General features: G+C 29.7%; 1 protein-coding gene across 4 annotated transcripts in view; it reads left to right on the forward strand.

Moving 5' to 3' along the window:
- Positions 1–16,486, forward strand: part of LOC129907688 (uncharacterized) — a 45,882-nt gene extending 29,396 nt beyond the window's left edge. For all 4 annotated transcript variants that reach the window (XM_055984189.1, XM_055984261.1, XM_055984116.1 and 1 more), the window contains 5 exons: positions 783–886; positions 11,393–11,509; positions 11,597–11,838; positions 11,919–12,155; positions 15,618–16,486. In XM_055984189.1, coding sequence (XP_055840164.1) covers positions 785–886; positions 11,393–11,509; positions 11,597–11,838; positions 11,919–12,155; positions 15,618–15,927 — 1,008 coding nt within the window. In that variant the 5' untranslated portion in view covers positions 783–784 and the 3' untranslated portion in view covers positions 15,928–16,486. The remainder of the gene's footprint in view (positions 1–782; positions 887–11,392; positions 11,510–11,596; positions 11,839–11,918; positions 12,156–15,617) is intronic.

Raw genomic sequence — 16,486 nt, forward strand, 5'->3', positions numbered from 1 at the left:
AATACAAAATTGAATTCGGGCAAAAACGAAAACTTTTTATATGTTCCAGTATCTTGAACAATCCAATAACTTGAACAGGCCTGGTTTCGTATGTGTTCAAGTTAGCGAGATTCCACTGTACTAGCTTTCTACAAAAGTCATTTTGTGATGATATCACAACGGACCAATAACTGGTTACAGTTATTGGTCTGACAGCCATTTCTACCTAACCAAAGCAATAAAAATGTTTCCACCGACCGGCATAACCTAAAGGTCCTGAAGTGGTTAAAGGAAGCCATGAGAGCCTTACCTACTAATTCTTACACATTTTTTTTTTATAAAAACTAATAAATAAATAATAGCAAGATTATACATACGAGTACCTATTGATTTTCTTTTATTATTTTTTTATTATTTATTTCCTAAAAATTTTTTCGTAACAATAAATAATAGTTACAGAATTTCCAAGATTTCAGTTTTAATAATTTTTATTTAGTTTTGAGTTAGTCAGTTATTTCACCAAATTTGCTTAAAATATTTGTTTGATTTTAGTGTGAATACTAACAGAACTAAAATTATTCTGGAATAATAATGAAAAAAGCTCTTTTATATACTATACCATTCAATAACTATGATTTATTTACTATTTTTTCTGTAAAACTAAATGAAAATTTTGTATACTTTCATTTTCTATAAATAAATCAATACTAATTTATTACAAAAATAAAAAATATCAATTGAATATATATGATTTATTGTACATTTTAATGTTTCAATTTTAATTATTGTTCTTTTGTTTTCAGAAATGGAAATCATTCCTGAAGGTAAACACTTCCGATTGGTGCAAGAATCAGAGCTTCCAGAAATTTTGGAGTATTTGGAAAGATTTCTACCGGAATCATTAAAGGTATGAACCCAAAAAGCTTTAAAGACAAATATTAGAGTGGATTTTCTTTAAGATAAAATATAGTTTAATATTTTGATGGATATTAGATTAAAAAAAAAGAGATTAGACTTTAAATTGTAGAATTTCAGAACAAAATACAAAAACTGTGTTGTTTTTTCATCTGCACTGGTATTCGCCCTGGGCTCAGCTTAAAAATACACTTTATTTTGTATCCTCACATAATCAATATCCAGACCCCAAACTGATGGAAATTTATTTTTTTAAACCTTTTGAGGTTGAGGGTTCAAAACATTTAATTAAAATTTAGACACTTTCCAAAATTAAAAATAAAACGATGATAGAATTAAGATAAGTGATGTCCTGACAACCTCTATTACCATAAAACTACTGGCTAAACCTTTGTCAACACAAAAACCCTCCCAAACAAAAAAAAAAACACCTCTTAACCAAATTATAAGTCCTCAAACACACTATTCGTTTTTAGCTTTTGAATAACCTTTACATGAAATGGAAAACAAAATTTAACATAAAACCTTTCAAACTAAACTGTGTTTTTTTTTCTGTCCCATTTCAATGCAAATTTTATTTATTTATTCAAGAAAAAATGTATGTTAAAAAGCAACAAACTTTTGAGTGGGAGGGAAAAAATGGTACCTGACTTGGTCCGTTATGAAAACTAATGTAGGTATAGTAAGGTTATTATTAAATAAATAATAATAAAAAAATGAAAAACATTTTAACCATGTGAATAGAAGTAAGGTACCTATGTATATTGTTGTTGTTTCCGTAATAATGATGGCGCTAATTTTGTCAACCTTGACACGCGACAATATCACATGGAAACAGTGTTTTTTTTTTTTTTTTAATATAGAAATAGAAATTCCATATTTTTTTTATATTTTAGTTAATTACCTTTATATACAACTTACTAATATATATGTTATATTAAACATACCGCTAGTAAACTAATGAAAGTATTTCCACATTTCATGAAACTTTAATAGCGTGTATGTGTTTTGAAATGAATTAATAACATGATATCTGTGAGGGGAATAACAATTTGCAGAGGTTCTAACTGCGCGGAACCTATTTGCATTATTTCTTACAATATTTGGCATTTCCTTATGGGTTTCGATTTGACTTAGCAATTAAGTTTAGTTTCTGTAATAACGACAATAGTTTTCCATTCTAGATTAAACCAACCACTGCACGACATGTTAAGTTTAATTTTTTATAAAACTTATTGACTTATAAGTCATAATATTTATATAGGACTGATAAAATATGTAGTTGAAATAATATTTGATGAACTTAAAAGTATAATTAATTGCAATAATTTGTTCATTTATCAAATATACATACATTTTTCATCGATTTTAAGATATTAAATCGCTAAATAATTTTGTATGACTTTAGACCTAAACGGACACTATGGTGTATGAGTAACATTTTTTGTAAGACAAATTTTGGCAGGCAAAACAAAAATTTTCATTTTCTAAGCAATCAGTTTATCTTTGAAGGCTATTTTAAAGCCATTATTCATCTTATTTTTTCAGGGTTAGAGGTGCTATAATAAACAGCGGTGTGCAATATAATAGTTCCGAAACACGAATTTTCTAAAGAATTTGATTTCTTTAGAAACAAATGAAACAAGTCCTACCGAAATTGCTCAGGAATTGTGTTGCACTTTTCTTATTTAAGTTTGTCGATGTTTCACGTTTGTAAATTTTATACGTAAATCTTTTTTAAATAATCCCAAAAAAAAAAGCAAAGCTAACTTTTAACCACAAGTAATCGCCACTCATTTATCTAAATTTTGCACACCCCGTCAACGAATGTGCCGAACAAAATTCAATTTTTAGCGAAAGAGCTCGATTGGTCAGCAAACTCGCTCATTTTTTCAAAATTCCGAGAAAATCGCGTTTGAAAGTTGGGGTAAAATTTTTTTTCGAAAAATCCCCGAATGTTTGAACGCTCTTGGAAGCTAAACCGCTTGAGAGCAATTTTTGGGAGTGATGCTAAATGATAGCTTGTGTCATGGGCCTACGCTTTGCACATTGTCAGATTTTTAAAAAATCGCCTTCCATGTTAAACCGCCACATCATGCCTATTTTTGCAGAATCGTGCCTATTTTTTTTTACTTTTAAGTTCTACCTTTAAAAAAATATATTCCACTGTTGTTTTCCCGACGCGAAATTTTTCATTAAATTGAATATCACTTAATACTATAAAATCATTATTAATTCTTTCCTTAAGAATTCGAGGGCGTCTTTAACGATATTCGATTTGAGAATCTTCATCACTTTCACTTGAGGATAAAAATATTTAACATTTTTAACCGTATTTGTCACTACAATATAAACACTTGACCAAACTCGATTGCCTGTCGCAATTGTCAATGACATACCGACAAATTTGTAATTTGTATATTTTTTTCTGTCACACAAAAAATTGTCACGACAAATTTGTCGGAAAATCTGTGACAATTCTCGGAAAAATCTTGACAATTCATTGTCATGACAATTTTTTTATGATCCGAATACTTGACAATTATCACGAATTTTCCAACAACTCTATATAATTGTCAAATTATTTATGGGACTAAAATAAGACAATTGTCAAGTTGTCACTTGACAAATTGTCATCTGTCACCTGTCATAATTGTCAATGTTTATGAAATAAGGCCCTGCTCTCGAGCTTTTTAGTCTTGCATTAAAGCAAAAAAACTCAGCTTTTTCGTACTCTTTGATGATTAAATGAATTATTATACTATAAGAATTAACTTTTTCACAGAAAAAAAAATTCAATTAAAATTTGTAAGGAGAAAAAACGTGGCCTTGTGGGTGTTGTTCTCCTGGAAAGATAAATATAACCCGTTTTCTAGAAATCTTTATAAAAAAAAAAACAAACATAATATAAAATGTTCAAAAACAACACATTTTCTTCTGAAACACAAATTATCCTTATCTTCCAAAGAGAATTTTTTCCTCAAATTTTGATTTCGTTAATATTAAATCGAAATCAGCTTATTGAGAGTAAAACAAACCAAACAAAAATAAAAGAAAACTCGCAGAAAAAAATCCATTAAATTTCCATAAAAAGCCAATAAACTCGATAACAATATTGTACTATGGGGACACATTTTAAGTCTATGGTATTGTCGTTACTCGCACGTTTTATGAATTATTTAATATAAAAATATATTTTCAATCGAAAAAGATACTCACATAAGAAGTAGAAACGTGCTGAATTTTTTTTTGAAAGCCCATCAGTTTAAATATTAAAGGTAGGCATAGGTATCTTGTGTATAAAGTATAGGTACTTGACAATATTTGATTTGCATTTTTGTGTGTTTTAATAGGCTCTTTAAATTTAATATTGCATGATAATGTTTTTAACATTATTTTCTTTTTTTTTTTTAAGTTAGAAAAAATGTTAATAGGCCTGTTTACATTTTTTAAGGATATCTCTATGGCCGCCATTAAACTGTTAAGATAGTACCTACTTATGATTTAAATAACATTACACGTCTAAGTTAACGCAGTCCTTATACTTATACTTGATTTTATAGGCTAATTTGTTTAGAATTATTAAGCTTTATTATGTTAGATATTTCTTCCCCAGGAAAAATCATGAAATTTTTCTTATTTATTTTTCATAAAGGAAATCTTACATAATACCTGATTTTACAATATTGCGAGACTACGAGAAAAGAACGTCATACGACTTTGTAAACTAAGAAAACTTTTATCCACATAAGTTGCTTAGGACTTTTAATATTAACCTTGCGAGAGAAACCCTGACTTTGACCAACTATAAAATTTAATTTAACTAACTCACGGAATTCGTTTGTACATCATTTTTAAGAAAATTTTTATTGTGAATAAGTTTATCCTTAGTTATTTTTGGTTTGAATGATTGAAAATGGAGCAATTAACCCTCTGTAGGCACACCTCTTTTTTGCGAATTTGGTTTATACTTTTTCATGTCGCTAGAACTTTTTTCGGTCTCACTATTTTACAAAGAATCATATATGAAATGGATGTAGAATTTTCGAATATTGTATTACCAATTCCAAAAAAACTATTTTCACCCTTATAAAGACACTTTTTTGTGACTACTTTTGATTTTTTTCCTGCCAAATTCGCACCCGTGTGCCGACAGAGGGTTAATAAAAAGCGGTATCAACCTCTTTTCCAAGATGTCGGCTGCTCCCGACATTCTATCATCCCAACAAATTGACTTTTATGATAAGCACATTCAATCAAACACATTCCATGAGAAAAATTTTGTCCCGCAAAAAATCTATTTGATTTGTGATTACCGTATCAAAAACAGCAATCCTCAATACTTACCGGGACTTACCTAGAAATCCTTGACAGTTATCAGACAACCGTGGTAACTAACAGGGACAACCTGTGATATGTACAGTGGCAGATCGTGAAACCGAATCGAGAACACGTTATCGACAAAAGATAAGCTTCTAGAAATGTGGGGCTTTAAAACGACAACTTCGGTTATATACTTACCGGGGGAAACCTGTGATATCTACCGGGCTACCCAATAATAGGTACTAACTGGAAAAATCTTTAATACTTATCGAGAAACCTTTGATACTCTCTGGAGAAATCCGTTATACTCTACGTAATAATACTAACTAAAGCTTCTCTACATAACTTCAAGAATATTCCGTGATATTTTCGGTGGCACCTCGCGACATTCACCGGAACACGTTCTCGATACCTGTTCACAACTCAAAAAAAGATCGGACTTTAAAACTTAAACTTACGGTGATAGTTGCCAGGCTGAACCTGTGATACATATGACAAACAAAGCTATGATGCTTAATTGAGTAGGTAAAACTTGTTTATTTCCGATAAAATTTATGACACTTACTGGAGTAATTCTTGATACTTACCGGGAAAACCCGTGATACCTACCGATGAACACGTTATCGACCGCAAATTACAACCTTGAAAAGCAAGACGTTTTATTACCTATATTTTGCGTGATACTTGCCGGGGAAAGCCGTTATATGCACCGAGGTTACCAGTGATAATAACACTAGTTTACAAAAAAATTAAAAAATTTTTGGGCACCAAGTGCCGTTATACTTTTCGTATAGAAAACTCAAAAATCTTATCTAAAAAAATATTTATGAATAGGTTTTCGAGATATGATTTTTCAAAGTTTTTTGTGGTTGTTTTTTCCAGCCTACTTGGTATTCTGCAAAAAAAACTTTATTACTGAAAGAAACAATCAAAATCTTCCAAATCCTCATTGATTTAAATTTTTCATGTGTAAATGCTCAAATGATAAACAACAGACCATTTAGTAAAAACATCAAAAATTTCGTTTTTTTTTTTTCTTTTTTTTTTGAATAGTTTTTCTTTAGTTTTTCACAATATTTGAAATTTAAATTTTTTTAAAAGGATACATATCGATATAATCCAGTCAAATAAGGATTTAACCTCGGAATGAATGTTAGTAGAAATTTTTTTTGCTCAATATCTTCCTTTTGCCATTCTATAACATAACTCAAAAGTCTAGAAAAATCTCATGTCCGCTTGTCGCGATTTCAAGGTCAAATCGCGAAATGAAGATTTTCAAAATTAGCAAAAATAGGCTATGGTATTAAATACACATATGATACATGCTTTCAAGGTATTTTTTAATGCTAATTCCAAAAAATCTAAAATCAAGGCAATCTGACGTCTTTGAAAAAAGTTATACCTGTTTTTCATCTTTCAACCCATATTATTATAACAGTTGCTAACTTACTACCGAAATACCCTTAAAAGTAATGGTAGCGGAATCATATTTTGCATGAGGGTTTTCATATCCATTATCATTAAGAATCAAAACAATGCAATGCAAAAAAACATTTATATCTACGACAAAATGGTATTTTTTGAGAAAAGGGGAAATTTTGGGATGTGCTTGTGCACTAAAAAACATCCTGGTACAATCTTGGAATTAGTGCTAATAGGCTAATTTTTTTGTTTCTATCTTTGTTTGGATATTCTATAACTTATGTCAAAAATCTAAAAAAAATCTCATGACTGCAAGTTCTTATTTTCCAGGTTAAACTAAGTTAGGTGCAGGTTTAAAAAAAATAATAAGAAAATTTTAGATTCTTATATGTTTACCAACATAACCCATATCATTTCAATATATTTTTTAACGCTGATTCCAACAAAACCCACAAACAAATCAATATGACCATCCCTGAAAAGTAATGTACCTTATTCATGTTGATCTGACACAAATATCTGAAGAATAGTTTTTCAATTTTTTCAAATCTGCACCTTATCTTCAAACCAAGAAAATTAGGACTTGCGGACATGAGATTTTTTTAAAATTTTTGAGGGTAGTTAAAGAATATCCAAACAAAAATTAAAATGAAAAAATTAGCCTATTAGCACTTATTCCTAAGATGAACAAGAATCTTCTTTAGTGCATATCCTTAAATTTGCCCCTCCATCGAAAAATACCATTATTTCGTAGGTATATACATTTTTTGTAATGAATTGTTTTGATTTTTAATAATGATGGATTCTAAAATCTTCATGCAAAATTTGGTTCATCTACCATAACTTTTAAGGGTTTTTCGGCAGTAAGTTTGCAACTGTTATAATAATATGAGTTGACAGATGAAAAACAGGTATAACTTTTTCCAGAGACGTCAGATTGTCTTGATTTTAGATTTTTTGGAATTAGCATTAAAAAATACCTTGAAATCATGTATCATATGTGTATATAATACCATAGCCCATTTTTGCTAATTTTGAAAATCGCCATTTCGCGATTTGACCTTGAAATCGCGACAAGCGGACATGAGATTTTTCTAGACTTTTGAGATATGGTATAGAATGGCAAAAGGAAGATATTGAGCAAAAAAAATTTCTACTAACATTCATTCCGAGATTTACCCCTTTTTTCTCCTTATTTTACTGTATTAATATGAAATTTAATTATCTACAAAAAATTACTTAATAAAAATTTTCAAAATCGGCTTGCTTTTCAAGTTATAGACAAAAACTCAAAAAGTCACAGAAAAAGTCCAAAATATTGATCGTTACAAAAATGGTCAATGGTCATATCTTTATAATTTATCCAAACATTTTGAAAAAATTTATCTTTTTACCTTTGCCAGGAAGTGTACTACATACACATAAAAATTAAATCAATGAGTATTCGGAAGATTTTGGTTTTTTCAGGCGCCGCCGGCTTTTCTGTTCAGATTAGTCGTTTATTACTCAAGATATAGCCCGAATACCAAGTAGGCTGGAAAATACAACGACAAAAAACTTTGAAAAATCATATCTCGAAAACGTATCCATCTTATTTTTTTTAAAGTGATTTCCGAGTCCCTGAGGTCAAAGTTCGTAAGAAAAAAATATTGGGATTGAGTGTCCATTTTGGCTGTAAACCAGAGTAATCGGACAAATCTGTGATACTTTCGGTTTATTACAGGATAAATCCATGACATAAAGCAAAAGCAGCATCCCATTTCTTCCGTCACTCAAAAGATCTCGCATGCTCTGATATCAGTTCAGGACGCAGAAATATCATAGAAAGATTGGTGAAGCTTCAAACTACATGGATAAGGCTCACCATTGGTGTTGGTCACAACAAAAAAAAATCTAAATAAATTATAATATTCTATTAAATTGCATTTACGTTTTTTTTCTACTTGAGGATTAATGAAATTAATATTGCACTCAAAATATTAATAAAAATAAAAAAAAAAAAACTGTAAGCAAAAAATCCCAGAAAACAAAAGTTTACAACCTATTAAAGAGGAGTTAATAAAAATAAAAAAACTCCCATCGTTATTGCTTTTTGCTGGAACAGCTTATACTACAAGCATCGATTTACAAATTCAATTATATCCGTAAATGCCTTCGACTAAAACATCCAGTTTCTTAATTAAATTTGCCCGGCCCAGCGCCCATAATACCAATGGCAGACCAAAACAATTGGAAAAGTTTTTTTTATTAAAACAAAAACAACAACAACAAAAAACTACTAAAAGCAACAAAGCAAAAAAAAAAAAAAAAACTAATAAATCCTCGTCATCAAGTTTGCCGCTTAAGTGGGTGTTGTCACTAATTGGAAAATCAATAAAACTACACACTCGTCGCCTGCCAATACCAATTTTTGCTGATTCCAAAGTTAAATCGGCTGGCAAGTATACTACACAACGCACTGCCAATGTAACTGCTGTGCAATTTTTGTGCTTTAAGTCATATGGTGTGCATCTTTTGATCTCTTCTTTTTTTTCCTTTTGTTTTTTCCTATAAATTGTGGGAAATATAATATGTGGGGATAAGTATGGAATTTAGTTTTAGCTTATGGCAAGAAAAAAAGGGTAAGTTAATACATAGAAACGAATAGAGTTTTTCTTTTTATATCCTTTTTGTTCATTTGATACATACTTAAGAAACCTTAACCTTTAAGTACGGTATTTTGTAATCCGTAACATATATTTGTTAATTTTTATAATATCAAGTGAAAGGTAATCTTAAGTCTTTTCGAATAAGGTATAATTTGTGAGCTCAAAAGTGTCGGTAAAATTTCCTCAGTACCGTTGCAATAATACGACAAAACGTATAAAACCATTACCTTGCGAAAATGAAATAATTTGCGTTAATTTTTATTTTCCCAACTCAAAATTGATTCTCCCGTGGGAAAATTTTGTTAAGTTGCACTATTTGAGTAAACACTGGGTTGACCAATTTATAAGTAGACTTCACTAAGAATAAGCCTGGTTATCTACCTTGTATGGGACATGAACTTAATCCTGGGAGGGGAGGGGGGTATTTATGACCACGTTTTAAAGATTCCTGACTTTATACTTTTCTGAAGGTTTTCGGTGTGCTGAATCCGAAGTCAAACAAAATTAATCATCTTCCGTTTTTTTGATATTACCGTTAGAATATGTAGAACATCAGACCATATTTTGCATCTTTCAAGACCTGTTTAAATCATTCCGATATCTTTTTTACTGCCCGAGATATTCTCAGTTGTTTGGCATATCATATCTGCCATAGAAAGATGGAAAACAGTCCTTTTAGAAACCGTTACTAAATATGCTGAAACAATTTACCTTATACATATAAAAGAATAATGTCGAAAGTACTCAAAAAAACGTTTTTTTGCATTTTCTAACATTAAACCTCTGTCGGCACACGGGTGCGAATTTGGCAGAACAAAAATTAAAAGTGGTCACAAAAAAGTGTCTTTATAAGGGTGAAAATACATTTTTTTGAATTTTGAATACAATATGCGAATTTGGCAGAACAAAAATTAAAAGTGGTCACAAAAAAGTGTCTTTATAAGGGTGAAAATACATTTTTTTGAATTTTGAATACAATATTCGAATTCCTCGGAATATTGTACATCAATTTCATATATTATTCTCTATAAAATAGTGAGATCAAAAAAAGTTCTAGCGACATGAAAAAGTATAAACAAAATTCGCAAAAAAGAGGTGCGCCTACAGAGGGTTAATACATGATTCAAAAACGGGAGCTGATTAGTTTATTCTGACTTCGAGTTCAGCACACCGAAATTCCTCAGAAAAAGCATATTTTTGTTTCGGCAAACAAAACCCTTGTAAACCAGTGTAAAAGATAATACATATTGGCATTTATCTGTGGCATATCCCATTCATTCAATTAATAATGTCGATTTTTGTTATCAACGAATTAACATGACCTAATTGCGTAAACAAACTTTTCGATTCATTTAATGAATGATAGTAGAAGTTATCTAGTTCAAAAAAGTTCAGATAAATCATCTTAATATCCGACTTAGAATATATTTTACTACCATAGAAAAAAAATTACTACCGCACTGCCAATTACCCGTTTGAGGTTAACTTTTATACAATGCCTCTATAATTTATTCCAATGCTCTATATTTCAATATTTGTGTGCTTGCGTGTCAATTGCCAATAACAGACATCTAATAAGAAACTCAATTATCCATGAAGGCTCTATATATAAAGGATTGCACATCAGAAATTATTCTCAGAGGAGGACACTTCAGTTTGGATTTGTGTGTTCTTTTTCCTTCCTTTGAGATTATACTACAACTAGCCAAGGATTTTTTTTTTGTTTTACGTTTTTATTCAGGATCGAAATATCTTGAAGTAATATGGACTGTTGAATATGGGCGGCGTTTTTTTGTGGGCTTGGATTGTGGTTTGAACGGTCTTAACGGTTATCGGAGTAACATTATAAATTTACAAGGTTTTAAAAATGTTGGGTGATGTAAGAAAACATTTCTTTCTCAGAGCAATTTAATCAAAAGGCCTTTTGTTTAAGGTATTTTAAAAGTCCGGCCCTGTACACTCTTTCTTTAATGGTCGGTTTTTGTGTTTATTGAAAGCCTCTAATTGGCTTTTGATTTGTTATCTGCTAGATTTAAAGACCAATGAATAGAAAATGTGTATAGTAAAATACTAACTTTCTATGAATTTTTAATTTTTCATTTCAGTTTCATCAAACAATTAAAACGTACCTGAATGATCGAGTTTGGGATTTCCAATTTTACGTTTCCAAAGATTGGCCAGAAAAACCAATAATTTTACATTTCCCAGGATGCACGCTAACGGTAATTAAATATTTACCCAATATTTTTTAAAAATATTTTTGAAAACTGTTTTTTATCTTTTTTTTTTTTTTGTTTAAATACTTTTAGCCCAACAACAATATTTATCAAAGTTTTGGAATCTTTTGTCCATCGAGCCACATAGAATGTGTAGATTTGATGCGCACCGAAGATGTGCTAATAGATTGGCAAATGCCATTGTACCTGAATTTTACGCACATAGATATTATGAATCGCCTGGATGATTTTTATTCGAAATTTGGCTTAATGGAACGACTGGAAGGCGATATATATGTTTGTAAAGAATTAAATACTGAATTGGAGTTGGAAGAGTAAATATTTATTTATAGTTTTATTATATTATTTGATCCTAAACCATTTTTTTTTTTTTTTTTTTTTTTTACTTTTAAAGCTTACCGTCTGATGAGGCTGAAATGCGTCCACTTACTGTGGATGATGTTAAAGGTATACATGACCTGTATCCGGCCAGTGAGATTGAGTGTGTTGAAGTGTTTGAGATATTAGTGCGAGTGCTACCCGGATTAGGAATATTTAGAAAAGATACAAATGAGCTGGCTGCTTGGATGGTTCATTCTTATTATGGTGCAATGTTTTCAATGCAGACACGTCCAGATTATCGACGGAAGGGGTAAGTTATACGAGTATTTACTTTATCTTTTATCAAGAGCACGTTTCTGAGATTTTCTTATAGATTTAGTTCAGTTCTTAAACAGTGATAAAAATATTTGAAATAAAATAAGTCATTGGCCAACAAGTCGGGTTGAAAAAAGAAAATTCTTTGTTTTTTTGTGTGAGCAAAAGACTTGCAGAGTGCCCAGTTATAGATATATATGTTAAAGTTGTGGATAGTATAAACTATAAAGATACAACTTTAATTCGGACGATCAATTTGTTTATACACTCCTGCTCAAAATTAACACAGGCTTTTTTCTTCTTTAGTTGGGTAATTCCATGAAAAAGTGGACAAGAATTTTGAACAAATTATGCAGTCTTTTTTACTTTTTTTATTAGCAAATTACTTTTTACAAACGGCAACTCTTTATGCAAGTTGCAAGAAAAGATTCTTTGTTGTATTCCCTTATGGATGGACAAAAATTTCAGGGAGTTTAATAATCTTAAAGCATTTTTATAGCATAAGCTTGCCAACAACAGAAGAATTTCACATGAAAATGACGTAAAAACAAGCAAACTGAAAATATGATGAGTCTAATAGTGTTGATGACAATATCCCCTCGTGAGTGCTAAAATAAGTTAACATTTAAGCAAGCTTCGTTACACACTATTAGATTAAAAAAAACTTGAGTGAAAATGCATCTTTTCTTTACTTTTGGAACCACAAATCGCAGGTAACATGAGTTACCAAAATAATGTAACGTGAGTTACCTAAATATTTTAAAATTTTTCCTCGAAATATTGAAAAAATGTTTGGTTTTGTCACTCATATTAAAAGCTTGTAATTTTTTATGTATGGAATCTCCATTGAAAACAAATTGAGATTCTTAATTTCACATAAAAACTTCATACTGTCGGACTCTTAAAATTCGTGTCCGATTTTTGTAACGTGAGTTACCATAAAACTTTTATTTTTCCCAAGCAAATGTTAAAAATAAAGACAATTTTTTTAGTTAATTATGAAAGTAATAGTTATGCTCCATTCATGGATAGTAATTTCGTATCAATTTACATTAAAATTGAAAAAAAAAAAAATAATTTATGTGTTGGAAATTTTTGTGAATGTAACGTGAGTTACCATGGAATTGCCCAGTTATACCCTTGTATCTTATTTAAAATGGATTTAAAATTCTTTGGTGTATTTTTTTTGTGTTTGCTTATTGTTTAGCAAGTTGAAAATATGCTAAACTGCAACACTTTTACCAACCAAAAAAAAATATGAACCAAATTTAACAATTCAAAATCTGAAAACCGATATTGGAATAATTTTTGTTTTATAAGAAAAATTATTTTAAAAAAATGGAAGCAAATGACAGTTCTTTCAAATAATTTTATTTTATTCAATACTTGGTATTGTCTTCTCTAGCGCATATGACAATTTGGAGTCGTCTGTTCATTCCACAAATTAGCTTTTGAAGGTTTTGATGTAACTTTTCTTTCACAGCAGTTTTCATTTGATCAAGACTGCTTGGAAGTGGATTTCGGTCGCGAATGCATCTTTTCAACATTTCCTAGACTTGTTCTATTGAATTTAAGTCCGTTTTTTTTGTGTGGATTGACCAAAGCTGGCATATTACAATTATAAAGATTTTTTCAAACCATCACTCTAGCATGCATTATCTTGATTCAGACTAAGCTCTGGACTAAATAAAGGGGTGATCGGAACCGCATGCTGTTCGAGGTTATCAGTCAAGTATCTTTTTGTATACTTAACTTATGTAGATCTAGTAGATCTAGTAGGGAGCAAGTCTCTCCCCAAATCTTCCCCACAAACATTTTATTCCATACCTTGAATTTAAGATCACTACTGTCTCATTTGAGAAAATAACCATGATACTATGACATAAAGTTCTAATAGGACTTTTCTGTAAAATAAATAAGATGTGCGATAAATTTGAGCAGGAGTGTATATTATCTTAAAAATGTTTAAAAAAATAATATTTAAATTTTTTTGATAAAATTTTGTAAAAATGAACGCTTTCATTATTATTTCATTATTTTCCAAAATATTAATTTTTCGATTTAAATTTTTTTATTTGAAAAAATTACCTATTTTTTAATCAAACATTTTTTTAAATGTAGTAGGTGCATCATTTATAGTATTTTTTTGGATTTTTACAATAAAAAAAAATAAGCTGCTATGTTAGAAAAATTCTGTCAAAAACAGTGCCAGTAATGATGGCATTTTAAATATTTTTGTTTCCACACATGTATGTAATATCAAGTCCTTAAAATAATAAGACTTATGGTGAATTATTTTTTTAAATATCTAAATGAACAACGAGGATTTATAGAATATTTTGTAAAACTAGTCACCCGTTGGAGTTTTTTTTTCCTTTACCAATTGCAAAATTTCTAGCGTGCGTTTCAAAGAATTCTTAAACGTTTTCCACCAAACACACAAATACTGAATTTCGTCCAAAACCACAACCACAACAATCGTTGATTGAGCTAAACTAATATTTGTATTTTCCTCAAATTTTTGAGTAAAGTATCTCATTTTCAGTAATTTCCTATGTAACTCTAATGGTTGTTTAAAATATCAAAAAACGCACAATTTGGCGGAACTGTAACTCTGTAAGTATCACTCCTTGAGAAAAATGATGTAGTAGAGAAAGAAAGATAATTATATTTGCAATCTAAAAAGTCTTTGTAAGTTTTCTGTCCGAATAGTCGTTCTCGAGATATTGAGACTAATGCGTTTTTCAAAATGGCGGACGCCCCACAAAGCCCTCTTCAATTCTACATCCAAACTTAGCTGACGTCACAACTTTTTTCGGATTTTTTCCCGTTGACTTAACTGACTGAAATACATATAACAATGCATCATTCAAATTAATACTTATTCTAGACCCCTGCAATCGCTTTCAAGATATCATCACCGTTTTGGGGGACGTTTATTTATTAACTACTTTTTGGTGTTAAGCGGGAAATTGAAATTTGTCTTGCTATTAATTGTTTATTCTCATAATGGTACAATCACAATTAACCTTTAAAATTCCTGTATAAAATTGAATATGAATGTGCAAACATGCATACAATTTCTTGTTTCTTTTTAATTGAACGACATATTCGTTTGAAATTTTGTCCTTTCCTTATTCTCCATGTATTTTAATAAAAGAGCATACATACGAAGAAATTCTCTATATACCAATGGCAACAATTTGGAAAATAAACTTCAAAATTCCATCTAACTGTTTCTTAGTTTCTATAGCATTTAAATGCATTCCTTTTTGTTATTTCAATGAGAAATAATTACTTTTTCCAAAAATTGTGTGCAATTAATTTTAAAGTTCCTGGCGCTTTTAAATAAAACAAAATTAATACCCAAGCGAAACGATACAAAAACATCATATCAATATAATTAACTCCATAATTATTTTAATAGAAAGATAAAAATTTTTTCTCTTCATTTCAGTTATGGCATCCGTCTTGCTAGAACTCTTACAAAACTTGTCATCGAACGTGGCTACACACCATTTGTGGTCATTCGTCCAGAAAACGATGCTTCCCGCAATCTCTACACAAAGCTTGGCTTTGTTAAAGCCTTCGAAACGTGCCGTGTTAAAATGACACCATACGAAACTAATGGCAAGTCTCTGGACTCTGATGAAAATCAAGTTGACGATGAAGGTATCGAAGATATGCTAGCTGAAAAGTGTGATATCAGCAACGAAAAGGGATCAAAGGAGAAAGTTACTGACGAAGGAATTGAAGAAGATAAATAAGTTTTTTTTTTTTAATTAATTTTTTATTATTTTTCGAATTATTTTTTTCTTCTGATTTTTCATATAAAAAACAAATAAAAAAAATATATAAAAAAAATTGTTTAAGCTATCAAAAAGACAAAAAATGAAAAAAGAAAACTTTTTTTTCGAACAAAATAAAACAAAACAAAAAACAACACACTTTTTTGATTATTTAAACAACAAAAAAAAAAAAAGAAAATATATATATTTTAATATGCTAAAAATTGCTTTTACAAAAACAAGACAAAAAAAAAAGAAAAAACAAAAAAAAATATCTTCTCTACCTTTTTTTGTGAATCCTTCCAGAATAAATTTACATACATACTTATATACAGAAGAATTACCTACTTAAAAACAAAAATAACAACAAAAAAATGTTAAACAACAAAAAAAACCAAATATCGCTTAAGTTTTGAATTATATAAAATCAACGAGCACAAAGAAAATCTTTCCATCAAAATTTAAGCGGCTCACTTACAGCCATGAAAAACCAAAAAAAAAAAAAATGAAAATTAATAAATCAGTTTTTTCTAAAAGT

The sequence above is a fragment of the Episyrphus balteatus genome, chromosome 1 (assembly GCF_945859705.1).
Source record: "Episyrphus balteatus chromosome 1, idEpiBalt1.1, whole genome shotgun sequence".
NCBI classification, from domain to species: domain Eukaryota; kingdom Metazoa; phylum Arthropoda; class Insecta; order Diptera; family Syrphidae; genus Episyrphus; species Episyrphus balteatus.